The following is a 14,532-nucleotide window of genomic DNA, read 5'->3' as shown; positions in this document are numbered from 1 at the left end:
ATATTCTGCAAATGATTAAGTCTATTATCTGCTCTGTGAAGAAAGATCAGATGACTACTGAATATTTACAAGCAATAAACTATTGCCCTTTAAGGCACAGACACAGTACAAGTTGAAAGAACTTCATGGTGACATTTGAGGAAATTTTCTAAAATGCTGTGTCAACATAACAAAACATTTCCTTATCTGTACTAATGTTGGAACAAGGTTTCAAGATTTTGTCTTAACATACAATACTGCCTCCTGCAGACCAGTTAGGGGGAATTAACAAGTCACTTATCTTATGCAGTGCCTTAACATGAAATATATATATATATATATTTAGATATTTTAATATCACATATCTTCAGATATTATATATAATACTGTTTAGAAATGCTTAACAGTTAAGAGGACTTGGTTTCCAGTCGTATTAATCATCTCTTGACTCCTCAGATATATTTTTTACAACCACATAGAAATACTAGGGACTGCACAAAAATGATTTGGACGGGGTGGGGGGACTGACACTACAAAATTAAATTGGCATATTTCCCACTAACTTTAATATTGTGGCTTTGTGAGTCATGCTGACTTTGCAAAGTTTATTTTCAAGTCCGATCATAAGTAAACACAGGAACTAGCTGTCAGGAATAGATCTTTTGCCGATGGCATCTCCATCAGGCTGACACATCCTTGCACACCAGGTTGTTTAGATGCTAAATGAAAGGGTGGTTTACTTTGTGAAACCAAATTATACGGACAGTTGTTCAGATTAATTGGAAGGGGAGTAGACAAGGAACTAAATGGAATCAAAAACAAACGGTGCAAATTAAAAGCACAGTCCGAAAGATAGGACCACGAACAAATCTAGTGTAGCTCTTTGTAGCTTTGATAACTTGGCCTGGAAAAACAACAGGAAGAATTGATCATCATTGATCAAGGCCATACGGAAGTAAGAGCGCACACGCTTAAAGTTAATCTGTCCCCGGCCTCACAAACATAAACAAGGCAGACAGTTTACCGTTGGTCAGACTGAAAACAAATGTTTGAAATGGTTAAAGTAAAAATCATGTTTTAGGAGAAGCTGCAGATAGATTACACTTTTTGCCCTTTCTGTGACTTCATGTTTCCCAGAATCCCAGAAACTCTACAGCAGACACTGATAGTGCATAAATGTGAAGAGTTCTAGATTTAAACAAGCAGCATTGCCCGAGGAGAATAATAATTCTCACTCGGCATACAAATCAAACAGTTGGTGTGAAATAAATGACTGCAGACATTGTGGAAACAAAGACAAAATGATGTTCATTTCACAAATGAATACCCCAGTCATTCTTCACTGTTGAACCAAGAGCACTTTTATGACTTATTTAGCTTTACTTTAGCGAAAGCTGTATGCATATTGAAGTGATTGAAAGAACTACTGTAGGCTGTTTGGTTTCTCAAAACTGACGCCCACTGTGTTTGATTATTGTTTAAAAATGAGATATAATGGACTGGAGCGGAGAGACACAGTCTGTCTTTTTGATGTAAAGTGATCTTATGTACTCTTTTCATTTTAGAATAAAATAAAATCTTGGATGAGGAAAAAGATACAAAACTTGTCCCTTTTCTGACCACACTCCCCAATATTTATTTATTTATTTTTTATTTTTTTTACTGTCCCTTAGTGTTTCCAATTGTGCGTTTTGAAAACTGGATTTTGTCGTAGAATGTGTCTAAACCGTCTATTATTTTTCTGGATCGACAGTAAATATTTCCCGAAGCTCTACAGCACGGATGCAGTCCCCACGTTTAACTTTAGGTGGCACCATTGTACCGTCACCATTTCCCCTCACAGCACTCCTATTTTCCCTGCACCCTTTAAAGTGTGCATAACTGTCGATGTACTTTTAAAATCATTTGAATTTCAAACATATTTTAATTTTCTGTTATTTTATTTCCGTCTGACTATTTTTGAAGTGATAGTGCAGATCGACTTTAACATTCTAACTCGTGTCTATATTTAGTCCATCGCTGGATTAAACGTGTTCCTGTGATCTGCGAGGCAACTTGTCACTGCGCTGTATGTTTTGCTGTGCACACAATTTGCAGAATGATTCCAGAATATAGCCACAGTGTTCCGATAATAAGCAACGAGGCGATGACTAGTTTTCTCTCTCCGTTCACTTTGCATGTCATTCTCGCCTGTGGAGTTCAGTCTCTCTTACATCTTGTTTTTCACATCTGGATTCCCTGTCAAATTCAGTTCAACAGCATTCTAGTCTTATTAAAACGCCGGCTGATTAACACCTAAATTCCCTCCACAGAAGTAAGACAGAAAGTGGCTGTAATTGCAGAAAGTCAAATAAGTTTTATCATGTTACTGAAAATAATGTCATTACTTTAACAACTGACCCTGGTACCTTCTGGATAATAAATGAGTTTCCAAGCAGCTATAGAAATGAGTCATGAGTCACTGAGTAACATGACACAATCTCCAAGTAGATGATTATTTTGCTGTTGTCTGTCCTCATCACAAGAACAATGGCTGCGTCACACAATGGCTTTTGTTTAATTTGTCTCTCTATAAGGTAGACGACAAATAAGCCTCTGGAGATAATTCTCGACGAGGACACACAATAGCGCATAATAAATAATCTTGTGTGGGTGAAATTATGGCGAACATTGTACAGCGTAGGCTTATGTCTGCAACAGTTTAATAACTGAAAAAAAAACAACAACTTAATTTCCTGAGTGATCCAGCCCCCCAAGAAACTATTACTCAAAAACCACTTAAGCCAAGGTTAATGTTTATCTACATATGGACATTATTTACTGTACTTTCACAACAGTACACAAGTCTTTGACAATTACAGTCTAATCATTTCTGTGTGCAAATTGCATAGTGAGCATTTTTTTTTTTTGTCTTTTTTCTTTTAGACCATAATAACGACTACTTGCAGGATTTGTTCTCTCTCTAAAGAACTACAGGATGTCTCATTGCAGAGGTTCTGTGAACACATGGCAGTGTAGACATACATCACAGTACTTTACGCTTGTGTGGGTTTTACAATTCTCCAGTTCAGATGCAAATGCCAGTGAGTGTGCCTCTATTAAACTATCAATATTAAATATTACAATTCCAGTCAATATTTGATGAGGCCTATTTTCCAACAATGCAGCTTTCAGGGCTTTGAATCAATATTTCAATTTTTTTTTTTTAATTTTTCATAACTTAGCTTTGAAAGCCCAAGTGCATTATTAACGTCGGGTACAACAGCAGTGTTAAAAGTGACAGTTTCCATATGCATTTTCTAAACACAGTGAAGGTGAAAACGATACACTGGGCGCTGATTGCACCACAAATCTGCACTATACTGTCAGCTTCCTGGAATTTTCCTGGCAGGGGGGAAAAAACAAGAAGATTTCTGTCAGAGGCTGTGTATTTTGCCACCCCTGCTGTGTTTAAAATCCATCAGTGTCAAGAGAGTTCTCCTCTCAAACTTTTTTACTTCATTGTAGTCTAGAAATCCCATCTCTGCTGCTCTTTTCCTTTGTCCTCATCTTGTTTATGAATCTCGTTGAGAGCAGCCGCCATAATCTCACCTCCCTCAGTTGTTGTTGCTTGTGTTTCTCCGTCTTCTTTCTCCTTCTCCCTCTCTTGGATGATCTCCACCAGCCTCTGAAACTTCTGGTTTAACTCCTCCATCCCTCCCACCACTCTCCCATCGTCCTTCTCTCCGTCGCTTTCCAGCGAACTCAGAGACTCTGCCCTTGAATCGCGGCCCTCGAATTCATAAGTCTGCAGTGAGTCATAGGGCGGCTGCGACAGGTCAAAGGTGACCTGATCCAGACGGATGTTCAAAAGCTCTTCCATCCCCAGAGGCTGTGGGTTGGTAGCTACTGTTCCTGGAGGCTCCACGCCACACGCCCGGACTCTGCTGTTACCAAACATCCCCCTAGGTAAGGTCAAAGACTGCGGGGTCAGATCCTTTCTCTGGAGTCCGCACATGTTCAGTAGCTGCGTCCCTGCTGTGTACAACCCGCCGCCGCTTGTCCCGTTCATGCACATCCCTCTGTTGTTTGGGTTCAGCGAGCCCACAATGCTGTATGTGTCTCCCTTTAGGTAGACAGGAGCGTTTACACAGCTCATCTGACTGCTACTGGAATAATTTCGCTCTGAAATGGAGGGAACGGAGGAGTCAGTGTCAATGTCATCCACTGTGCAGCTGGTGGCTTCAGTGCTAATCTGAGTCTGGGATGACCCTGGTCGCCCCTCTTGTTGGTTTGATGAGAAGCTGGTGTGACTATGGCATGAAGACTCAGCGGGGTCACAGTAGGTCAGACCTGTGGCAGCGTGGCCTGGTGTCAACTCGGTTTCTGGTTGGATTATCTGTGAAAGAGGAGAAGAGCAGAGAAATAAGACGCTTCAAAAAGACATTTAGAAAAAAATAATTGTATGGAAGCAAAAAAGGCCTGAAAAGACATGAGCTGGATAACTAGTTGTGAAATTTAATATAAAAATAATTTAAGAGACTGTGAAAATCAGATTATTTCAATTTTATAATCTTGATAGACTGACTACTTGTATTTCAGGTTCTAAGTTGTAAAATTTTAATATGAATACTGTTAACTCTATGATAAACCAACCACGGTAATAGCTTTCTGATATAATATATTAAGGGGCACAAAATATTTACTTAACTATTTGACCTAGTGTGAATTTAATCTTATTTTTTTATGTAACTTTTTGAGCTTTGGAGACACATACATTTTCTACTGACTGTGTACACTTAAAAAAATATTTATACAACGCCCTGAGAGATCAAACGAGTAATAAGTAAAATGATTTGTAAAAAAAAAAAAAAATCTCTTACATCGAATGTCGACGTTATTAAGAAGAGGCTAGAATGATAGACTCTATAGAAGAGGCATATTAATTGGTATAGTGAAGCCTCTAGAGGTACAGAGGAAGAGATGGGATGGGTTGGGGCCACATGGTTGGTATGCTAATGTCGCTATGTCTTCTGATTCTGTTAACTTTTGAATGTTTTAAACTAAAAATCTCAAATATTGCCTCTTTATAACAGGAATTTTGTATTTTTCTCAGTCTCAAATTAAAATATGACATTCCTCATAATTCTTGCAGAAGATGGGGCTCACTCAGGTCTCTGGATTTAATAAAATAAAAACAGAATCTGATTAAACCTATTTTTCTAAACTTTGATGCCTGATATTTACTCATACCATTCTCAACCTTATGGCCTTCATTTGCTACCACACAATTGCAGCATATTTTTGTCTGTTTTTTTCAACCCTATTGTCTGACCTTTTCATGGTCCTGATTCTCCTTTGAGCCAGCTGCGTTTGCCTCGCTGCCTTCATTTCTGTCTGTAATTTTGCTCTTTGCCAGCATGTGCTCTGCTTCAAAACTACCGGGGCGCATCTCAGGAGAGTGGAGCAGTGGCTCAAAGGTGCTCTGGTTCTGGATGATGAGGGAATTGCCGAATTGACCTCCGGTGAGCCCGTGGGTCAGCTGAGTTAACTGCAGACCCGCCTCCAGTGGGCCAGCTGGATAATCTCTGAGAACAGGCAGGGTGTGGATGCCGTAGCAGAGGCGTCCGTAGAGCGGTGCGGAGCCTGGACGCTGCTGAGGGTTCAGGACGGGGCGCGGGTGGCGGCTCCAGCTGTACGTCCTGGCCCTTGGCGGATTCTGCTGGGTGTACCATCTATGCCAAGAGATAAATGTCAGAGAAGCAGGGTCACACACAGACACACATGAATTCACGCCCACAAGCCACCGTGGCAAGGATAAACTTTTTATTTTTGGGAACAGCTCACATGTTTCTGTTGCTGTGCATGTGCATGCTCTGTAGAGCTGTAATGTCGAAAGCTGCGGTGTCTGCTTCCCCTCCCCCCTCATCATCATAGGATATGATGTTCTCCCTGACATCATCCTCCTCGAAGGGTGAGTGGGAGTCCCGTTTTTGATGCCGCAATGACAGCGAGAGTGCACACACCACTGAAGGGCAAAAACAGACGCATGACCATATACGCTTTAGATGTTACAGGAGCAACCTGACACAACTGCTCACCATCTTTCAAAAGTCACCGACAACATATTTATAGTTCTCCAGAGACTTCAGGGAGTTGACTAAACTTACCCAGTAGAGTTGTGACACAAGCCAGCATGGCCAGTAATGTGACCAGACTGAATATGAGAGATGGAGAGGTGGACTGCACGGGCAGACAAACCATGTGTCTCTCCCATCTCCTGTCCCTCTGTCTGCCCCTGTCCTCTGTCTGCATGCCCCCTCGCAGACAGGGACAAATGGTCACGGTGACCGTGCCAGTGTTGGTCAGACCCGAGGCTCCGTCGCGCAGCACAACCGGCACATATAGCGTGAGTAAAGATGAAGAGAAGCCAGGGAGGGGCTCCAAGGCTGACTGGAGAACCAGACTGGCTGTCACACCTGATAAAACAAAACAAAAAAAACCACCCATCAAACACGGTTAATGCACAACCAGCAGGCACCAGTTTTGGCTGGTGTCAAGTTTCTGGGTTCTGTATGAAATGTGAAGACATTTCAGATCGGTGCTACCTCCAGTTTCCCTGATGGTGAGGTTGATGGCAGAGCTGGACTCTGGAGGGATGCTGAAGTGGATCGGGGTGTCCTGCCCTCCCTGGTCCCTGTCGATGGCTCGAAGGACCTGAACTACCTGTAGAACACAGATGAGGGGATTTTTGAAGACTTCTCCAAGAAGTCACAAAAAAATCTAAAATAAAGATAAAAAATCTGAGGGGTTACAAGACGATTAAAAACATACTTGTTCATGGAACCACATTTTGACATATGCGACATATGAGGACAGTTTTGCCTGTAGTTTTATACGAATATACTTTACTGATTACTTGTGCAGCCGTTTAAGGATTTCAGGTTCTGCAGTTATCTCTCTGTACAGGTATTTTCATTGTTAGCGGCTGCGTCCTCCACAAGGGATTTGCAGGAAACAATGAAGCATCTCAGCGTTACTGTTTACTGTTCACTCTCCTAATGCTGTGTCACAGCAGCATTATTCCACAGCTAATGCAGACCCTCCCAGAAGTAGCTGCTTCTTCAGTCCATCGACCCAGTTCAGGAATATTTTAAACTGTTATTCGTTTATATAAAGAACTCTTATAACTTTGTTTTGAAATTTTTTTAGTAAAGAAATAATGAAATTGTGAAGCAGTCACAGGACGCACAGACTGACCACTCAGTTATTATGTTTTTAGACCGTGTATGACAGATTACAGCTGCAATTATTTCTGACCGACCTTTGCTTTCCGAAACATTCCCGCACTTGCTGTTACCACGGTAACTAATAAAAGCCAATCGGAACTTAAATATGATATTAATGCTTTTCTACAGTTTCCCAATCCCGTGTAATATGCGTAAGCAGGATAGATTATTTTGAAGTTGTTTTTAAGGAACAAAGTCCATTACAGAATTTCATTAGTATCTAGCAAACGGCTTAAATTACAATCAGAAATAAACATATATAATAACTGGATATACTATATAAATCGGAATAAAGATGAGGGGAGTTTGTTTCCACTCTTTTTTTAAAACAGAGGAACAAGATAAATTCAAGTCAACATTAAGAACAGACGACATGCAACTGGTTTTCTGTCACTTGCAGGAGCTTGAGATGGAATCTGCAAAAACAAGAACGGACCTGACCGGGGGCACTGGAGTCACACACTGATGTTGTGTACTGTCTGTCCAACTCCGGTGCATTGTCATTCTGGTCTAGTGTCTCTATGGCAACCACAGCCCTCGACACAAGATTTGGGTTGTCTGAAAGAAAAGCAAACCAATGCTAATGTTGAAACGATCACAGAATTTCTATCGTTTTCCCTACACACTTTGTATTCCCAACTCCAGGCAGTGCTTTCAGTGAAATATGACTATGGCAAGCTCCGCTGCTTGTCACGCCCGAGGGCAGAGGGGCTGACATACCCCTCTGTGTGGCGATGACAGTGATATTATGCCACTGCTCCTGCTCACGGTCCAACTCCATCACTGTGCTGATAGAGCCCGTGTCAGAGGCAATGCGGAACAGAGCCTCGGGGTCTGACTGGGGATCGATGGAGTACCTGAGACACAAAAATAGGAAGGAAAAGATAACAGGAAGAGGCCTGAGTGCACGAGTGAGTGACTAAATGAGCGAGTGATGGCAGAATAATCACCTGATGTTGGTGCTCTGTCCTGTGTCTGGGTCCACAGCGTACACCCGACCAACAGAGCAGACATGGGGGCAGTTCTCAGACACGTCTAGATGGTACAGAGACTGGGTGAATCTCGGCGGCTCATCAGCATTAAGCACCATGACCCGGACTGTTGCCTGGTCCTTAAAGGGACCTTTCCTGAGGTATCTGGCATCCACTATAGGGTTTGCAACTTCCACGGAGAACGTGTACGAATTGCGGGTTTCATAATCCAGCAGCTGTTGGGTGAGGATAAAGCAGTCACAGCCCATTGGTTATACTTTATTAAAGACCTCTTATATATGTTTAATATGTATATGCTGTCTATTTCTTCCCATATGCAGTAATGTATAATTCATTTAAGATACTTTTCACACATTTCTTTATCTCTTTATAATTCAAATCTCCCCCCTTTTTTTTTTATCTGCCTCTGATATATTTTTGGAAAATTAATCATCACTCTTTCTTGTTCTTCCCTCTCGCAACCTCTTAATTTAAAATTCACTGTACAATAATTATCTTTGAATGCCCAACGCTGTTAAAGCCCTTTAAAGTGAAAAGACACATTCACACTGTCTGCTTTTAACTAGACCTACTCTCTTCAAAAGAGCTGCGTTTTTTCCACTAGACGATTATTAGTTCATTGTTTCTCATTAATTGCCCATTGTGCAGCCCTGAGAGTCTGAACCTGTCATCAGCAGAGGGTGTTTGAGTGGAATGCCCAAGTGTTTAACTGCCTAGAAAATGTAATTCACAACACCAGGTCAACGCAAATTTGTTTAATCGCCTGAAATGTTGCAAATTGGAGACATTTTTCTCATCTCATGGCCATTTAAGCGTAAACACCTACATGTAGCTTAAGATGTTCTGCTATTATGAAAATCTCTCTTTGGTAAGAAAACTAATCTGCTTTAATACACGTTCACACTGAACCTGCATCTAGTCATTCACCTTGTTCAGCACAATGACAGCTTCTTTGTCTCTTCCGGTTATATTGAATATTTCGGCCTCCTCAGCGTCCAGGATGGAAAACTCCAGCTGTGCATTTTCTCTCAGGTCAGGATCGGTGGCAGTGAGCCGGCCCACCTCCACACCTGGTGCGGCTAGCTCCGATACTGAGAACGACCACGCACCTGCAGGGTAGGAAACAATTACAGAACTGGCACTGAATGTTGATGAGGACACTGTTTGGCTCAATTTTGAGTCAAAACACAGTTGCTATCAACATAATGTATGCAGCAGCTCTCCTACACAAATTGCACGATAAAGTTTGTTCACAAACTCAGTACACTGGAAGAATTACAAGTGTCAAAAATGCGTTACTAAAGAAAGAAATGGGGCCCAAGATCCATAATTCTCACCAGCAAAATGGCTTTGAAGGTTCAGCTAAAGCTAATATGATATTAAAAGAGGTGTCTTCCAAATTTTCGTAAGGAATGCCTGCCCCCTTTGTGGTAATGTAAAGAACAAAAAAATAAAGATTTGAGTGTCTTTCATGACCAAACTCTACAAATAATTATTTTAGTTATGGTTTTTCACAGATGTACAATTTTAAAGTCCTCATTTTGGCCACATGTAAAACATTTAAAACATCTCTTTTTTCATGACCAGTTGAAGTCTTCAATTTAAAGATAATGAACTTATGTACTCTGAACTTATGATTAATAAAATAGTAAATTTCAACCTTGTTATAGAAAAGCATTTTCTACTTTTTTATAGACCAAATGTTTCATAAAGTAGTTAGTTGCGACTCTGACATACCGCTCCTAAATATAAAATGTTAGAATGCTAACTGTCAAACTGAGAACAATACACCGGCCATACATTAACATATTAGCATTGTGGCATGTTAGTGTCTTGATGGTCCCGCACAGCTAACCCTTGCTAACAACACAGACATGGAATTTCAAACTAGGTTTAGCATAGGACTAATGGGTGACTGACAAAAAATGTGAAAGCTCTTGTTGAGCTGTTTGAGCTGAACTGTGTTTGTTAAGCAATAGCTTGTACAAACTACTCAAATATGAAATTTGTCTTCGATTATCATTGTAGGAATCATAATATAATTAATTAGGTCTGCTGATGGTTCATCAGGTCTCATTGAGTTAGGCAGCACTCAGTTTTTGGCCACTGAGAAAGAGTTTGAGGTTAATCTTCTATAGTCTTAATAATAATATCTCTCTAACTCTAAAAATCTAACCCTTCATGCTATAAACTCGCAGTAAATAAAACTCTTCAAGCTTCAAAGTAATTGGTAATTACGTCTCCCGTTCTGATGTGAATGAGATGCATTTATAAAAGGACGAAAGGCTTCCTGAGTTAATCTGCTGATCTGTTACCGTTTAGCTTGCAGTCTGTCCACTTAGCAGGCAGGGGAACGCAGCCAGTGATCTGTGTCATCCATGTCATTTACTTGCCACTAATGATGACTTCTGCATGACTTATAATGCTGCATAGCAACAAGCAGCAAATTCGAGATAAACCCTTTCATTTTAATCAGAGCAGCACTACCTGCTGATTGTTAATCATTGAAATCCTCCACATAATGAAGAACGTTTAAAAATCACACCCCTTGCATTCAAAGAGCATACTAAATGAGCCGTTTGCTTAAATAGTGGCATTATTGTCAAACTGAAAAATAATGACCTGCAGTAGTTTGGGAAGGAAGGGAAGATATAGTCAGTTATCAGTAAATAAATAACTCACCGCAGACATTTGGGAATATTAAATTGCTTCCATAAAAGACTGTATTGCAGTACAATACATCAACATGAGGATAGGAGGCTTTAAACATTACGATGAATGGCAGTAAGCAGAGACTGTCAGAGCAGACGCAGGGAAGAAGGGGGAAAAGGGAACAGAGAAGAAGAGGTAGTATATAGAGAAATGCAGTATATGTCGTAAAGTGTTAGACACATTCTGCAGTGATTTTACTGTCTATTGAAGCAGAAAGCACTGAACTTTAACATGAAATATTAATAGCATGAAACAGGGAAAAGCTTGGATAAGAAAAAGCCAACATGATCTTTCACTCTTCTACATCAAGGCACAGTCCATTTGAACTGCAGAGACCAAATGGAAGTGTTTATATGAATGTTAATGCCAGTCATCTTGGCAAAGGTTATGCTATTACAATTGATGTTAAAAACAATGATTATGGAAAGTGCATAAAATAAAAGAAGAGCAGACTGACTGACAAACTGTTTTCCTACTTTAGGGCTACTGTCTTATCTTGAACTTGTCAAAGCAACTCGGACCCAGAGGAGGCAAAAAAAAAAATATGAGACTCCTGTCATAAATGCCATTACAAGATGTTTCATCATTTTAATCTTCACTCACTCACTCACTCACATACAGTATGATGTACTGTACAGCATGGAGACTGAAAACAGCCAACAGGTAAGTGGTTGTCTGATAACAGGAAAGCTTACTCCTTCTGAAGTGAGGGGGGTTGTCGTTGACGTCGCTCAGCCTCACAGTGACGGTCGTGGTCCCTGATAATCCGCCCAGATGCCCCCCCATGTCCTTGGCCTGGAGGATGACCAGATACTCATCTTGAGTCTCCCTGTCCATGTCAGGTACAGCTGTCCGCAGGACGCCTGGTGGAGAGGAGAACGGGACATGGATGGGAAAAATATCACGACAGCAACAGATTTCACAGTGACACAATGTCTTTCAACATCACCATCAAAGCGAGTCATATGCATATATTAGGACATTGCGAAACATATGACTCCGGGCCACTTCTGTTTCTGAACAGATCATAGAAATTGCTGCAAATGTTCTTATCCATGCTGGACATATGGCAGCAAAGGGGACAGCATATGATATGTAAGAGTGCCAGTGGGATTAACTATGTAAAGTGTAATCATCAGCTGTGGAGGAATTTTATGGTAAACAGCTTTGAAGGGGGTGTGTGCTACATGTGAGTACATCAACAGACCTGTCTGAGGATCCACAGAAAAAAAGTCCTGGCCCTGAGTTATGGAGTACACCAGCCGGGCGCTGTTTCCATATGTTGGATCATCGGCATCTCTGGCTGTGACTTGGGTTATGGAGGTGCCTGTAAAAAGAGATGAAGCGTGACACAGTTGACATGTCAAAGGACCCATTCAGTGGTGTCATGGGCCATCAAACAGAGATACTTCTCATCAAATGCATGCATGCTGCTTTCTCAGCAGCTTTAATGCCTACATTTCTGCCACAGGGATCAATAAAGTGTTATCTTATTCTAAATCTGTCCCTTGAATATCAGATGCTTACAGTAAATCTGTGGGATTAAAAGGATAATCCAGTTCTCTGCTGTCTATCCATACTCACCAAATGTTCTAAAAGACTTGTGGATAAATACCCAGTTAAATGTCCTTCCTTGAAGTTGTGCCAAAAGCACATTTATGCTAAAATATGATGGCTTTTAAGGAGACCGACAATATCAAAAGAAATCTGGGAAACTGATTACAGTGCAGAAATAGGTTAATGTAGCTGATGATGCTGTCTGTTAGTCAGTCAGTCAGTCATTCAACCACATAAATCCTGACAGAAATATCTATCAACTATTGGACGGCCACAAAATTTGACAGTGCCCAGAGGAAGTATCTTAAACTTTGGTGATCCTATTACTTCTCATTTGGTGCCTTGTTCATCCTTGGTTTATGATCAAATACATACGTAAAAGTGTAAATCCAGGGTCCTTATATTCTCTTAAAGGTGTTGACCTCTTTATTGTGTTTGGGACACATTTGTTATTTGTGGGAATGCTTCAAAACAGCCATGAACATAACAAAAGCAACGGTTCTCATTTAAATTAAACCGTCTGAAAAAAAGTGGTTACATCTGTGTCACGGTGGTTCTCTGCATAAGAATTTGCTATTGTTGACTTTAATACCTAACCCTTACTGTTATATTGAGAGGCATGTGACACAGTTGGGGAGCAGAAAATAGCTTTGACAATTTATTGTAATAGCACATGTCATATTCAGTGAATATGAGATTGGGGGACACGTATTTCGGATTCTTATTAGCGTATGTTCTCTATAGTACTGGGTACAAAGCAGTGACTCCCTGCTAAATAGCAAAGGTTAGCATGCTAAACAGACTAAACTGAGATGGTGACTGTTTATATTTGTTAGAAATTAGCATGTTATTGCTGTCCAAGTATGAAATTTAAGGTCTCTGTTCTCATGACAATCAAACACATTTTATAGGTAATTCAGAAGGGTCTGAAATCAATTCACCACTCATGGCAGAGTAAGCTATTGCGCGTGTATGAATGTCTAGGGTTATCCACAACATCCATCACATAAATTCAAGCTGAGAAAAGCTGCTGCTCTCCAGGGACAACACTGCTAACATTTCACAGTCACCTTCCTAGAGGATGTGGGTTGAGTACCACTTTAATGTTGTTTTAAGGCCGTACCTATGTTGGCCATCTCTGGCACCATGGCAACATAGGGTTCATTGGGGAAGACAGGTGGGTTGTCATTGATGTCCTGCACTCTGATGATGAACTCAGAGGAAGGCTCCAGGGCTCGGCCAGTCTCCCGGTCTATAGCTGTTGCAATGAGACGATACTGGTCTTTCTCCTCTCGGTCCAGAGACTTGGTGACATGTATGTTGCCGGTGTTGCTGTCGATAACAAACACAGAGCCCACTCCCTCTCCCTCCAACATGTATTTAGTCTGCCCGGCTCCTTTGTCCATATCTGTGTGCAGCTGGAAAATCAGATACACTCAGGGTAAATCACTGTTAACGCCTTCTGTCAACATCACTTTCGGATCCGGTATGCTGATGCAGGTATCACTCATTAACACTCCTCTGCTTGTCTGTGAAATGGGTGATTTATGTTAAGACAGGAAGTGCTCAGTGAATCTGAAGCGAATGGCACCAGGTGTGGAAGATACATATGGGACCAGAATGAGTACTGATGCATACAGCTAATTAAGTCATTGGACCAAACACGCCATTGGGGGTTTGGTGAGGGCAGATCTACATGAATGCGGACAGTGGCCCTGCAAATGTCATACATATATGCTCACAAATGCATTCTGCTAACAGAGGCAGTATCCATCTGTAAATCTTTCCATCTCCCCCATCCATCTGTGCCTTTCTTCCCCTTCCTGTAAGTCCATCTGCCTGACTCGCCTGTACCTTTTAAACCACCTCTTTTTCTAGTCCTTGTTTCTCCCTTTTTTCATCAAGTTACCTCGGTTACACAGAATGCCCATCTGCTCACATTTCTCATTCCCCCCTCTCCCTCTTTCACTGTCACTCTCTCTCTCTCCCTCTCTCTTGAAATATCTTTTTTGCTCTCTGGTGCA

The 14,532-nt window shown here is 41.1% G+C and overlaps 1 protein-coding gene across 1 annotated transcript; it reads right to left on the bottom strand.

Moving 5' to 3' along the window:
* Window positions 1-2,825: 2,825 nt before the first annotated feature.
* cdh24a (cadherin 24, type 2a) lies at window positions 2,826-11,978 on the bottom strand. The gene is made up of 10 exons (XM_084549039.1): window positions 11,563-11,978; window positions 9,167-9,348; window positions 8,198-8,454; window positions 7,968-8,146; window positions 7,684-7,805; window positions 6,567-6,684; window positions 6,129-6,437; window positions 5,806-5,986; window positions 5,294-5,693; window positions 2,826-4,357 (listed from the first exon to the last, which is right to left on the bottom strand). The coding sequence occupies exons 1-10, from the start codon at window positions 11,786-11,788 to the stop codon at window positions 3,488-3,490; spliced, it is 2,844 nt and encodes a 947-aa protein (XP_084405165.1). The 5' UTR covers window positions 11,789-11,978; the 3' UTR covers window positions 2,826-3,487.
* Between the last annotated feature and the right edge of the window lie 2,554 nt (window positions 11,979-14,532).

The sequence above is a fragment of the Chelon labrosus genome (assembly GCF_963514085.1).
Source record: "Chelon labrosus genome assembly, chromosome: 7".
Lineage (NCBI taxonomy): Eukaryota > Metazoa > Chordata > Actinopteri > Mugiliformes > Mugilidae > Chelon > Chelon labrosus.
This window is presented reverse-complemented; position numbering and strand designations above follow the sequence as displayed.

Bases quoted from the DNA above. Each gene is read 5' to 3' on its own strand.
- cdh24a (XM_084549039.1), bottom strand. From the start codon at position 11,788: ATGGACAGGGAGACTCAAGATGAGTATCTGGTCATCCTCCAGGCCAAG. The intron at 9,349-11,562 runs GTGAGTGAGTGA...CCTACCCTGCAG, and splicing joins GTACATCATACTGTATGTGA to GTGCGTGGTCGTTCTCAGTA. The intron at 5,694-5,805 runs GTGAGCTGTTCC...CTCTTGGCATAG, and splicing joins ATGCACAGCAACAGAAACAT to ATGGTACACCCAGCAGAATC.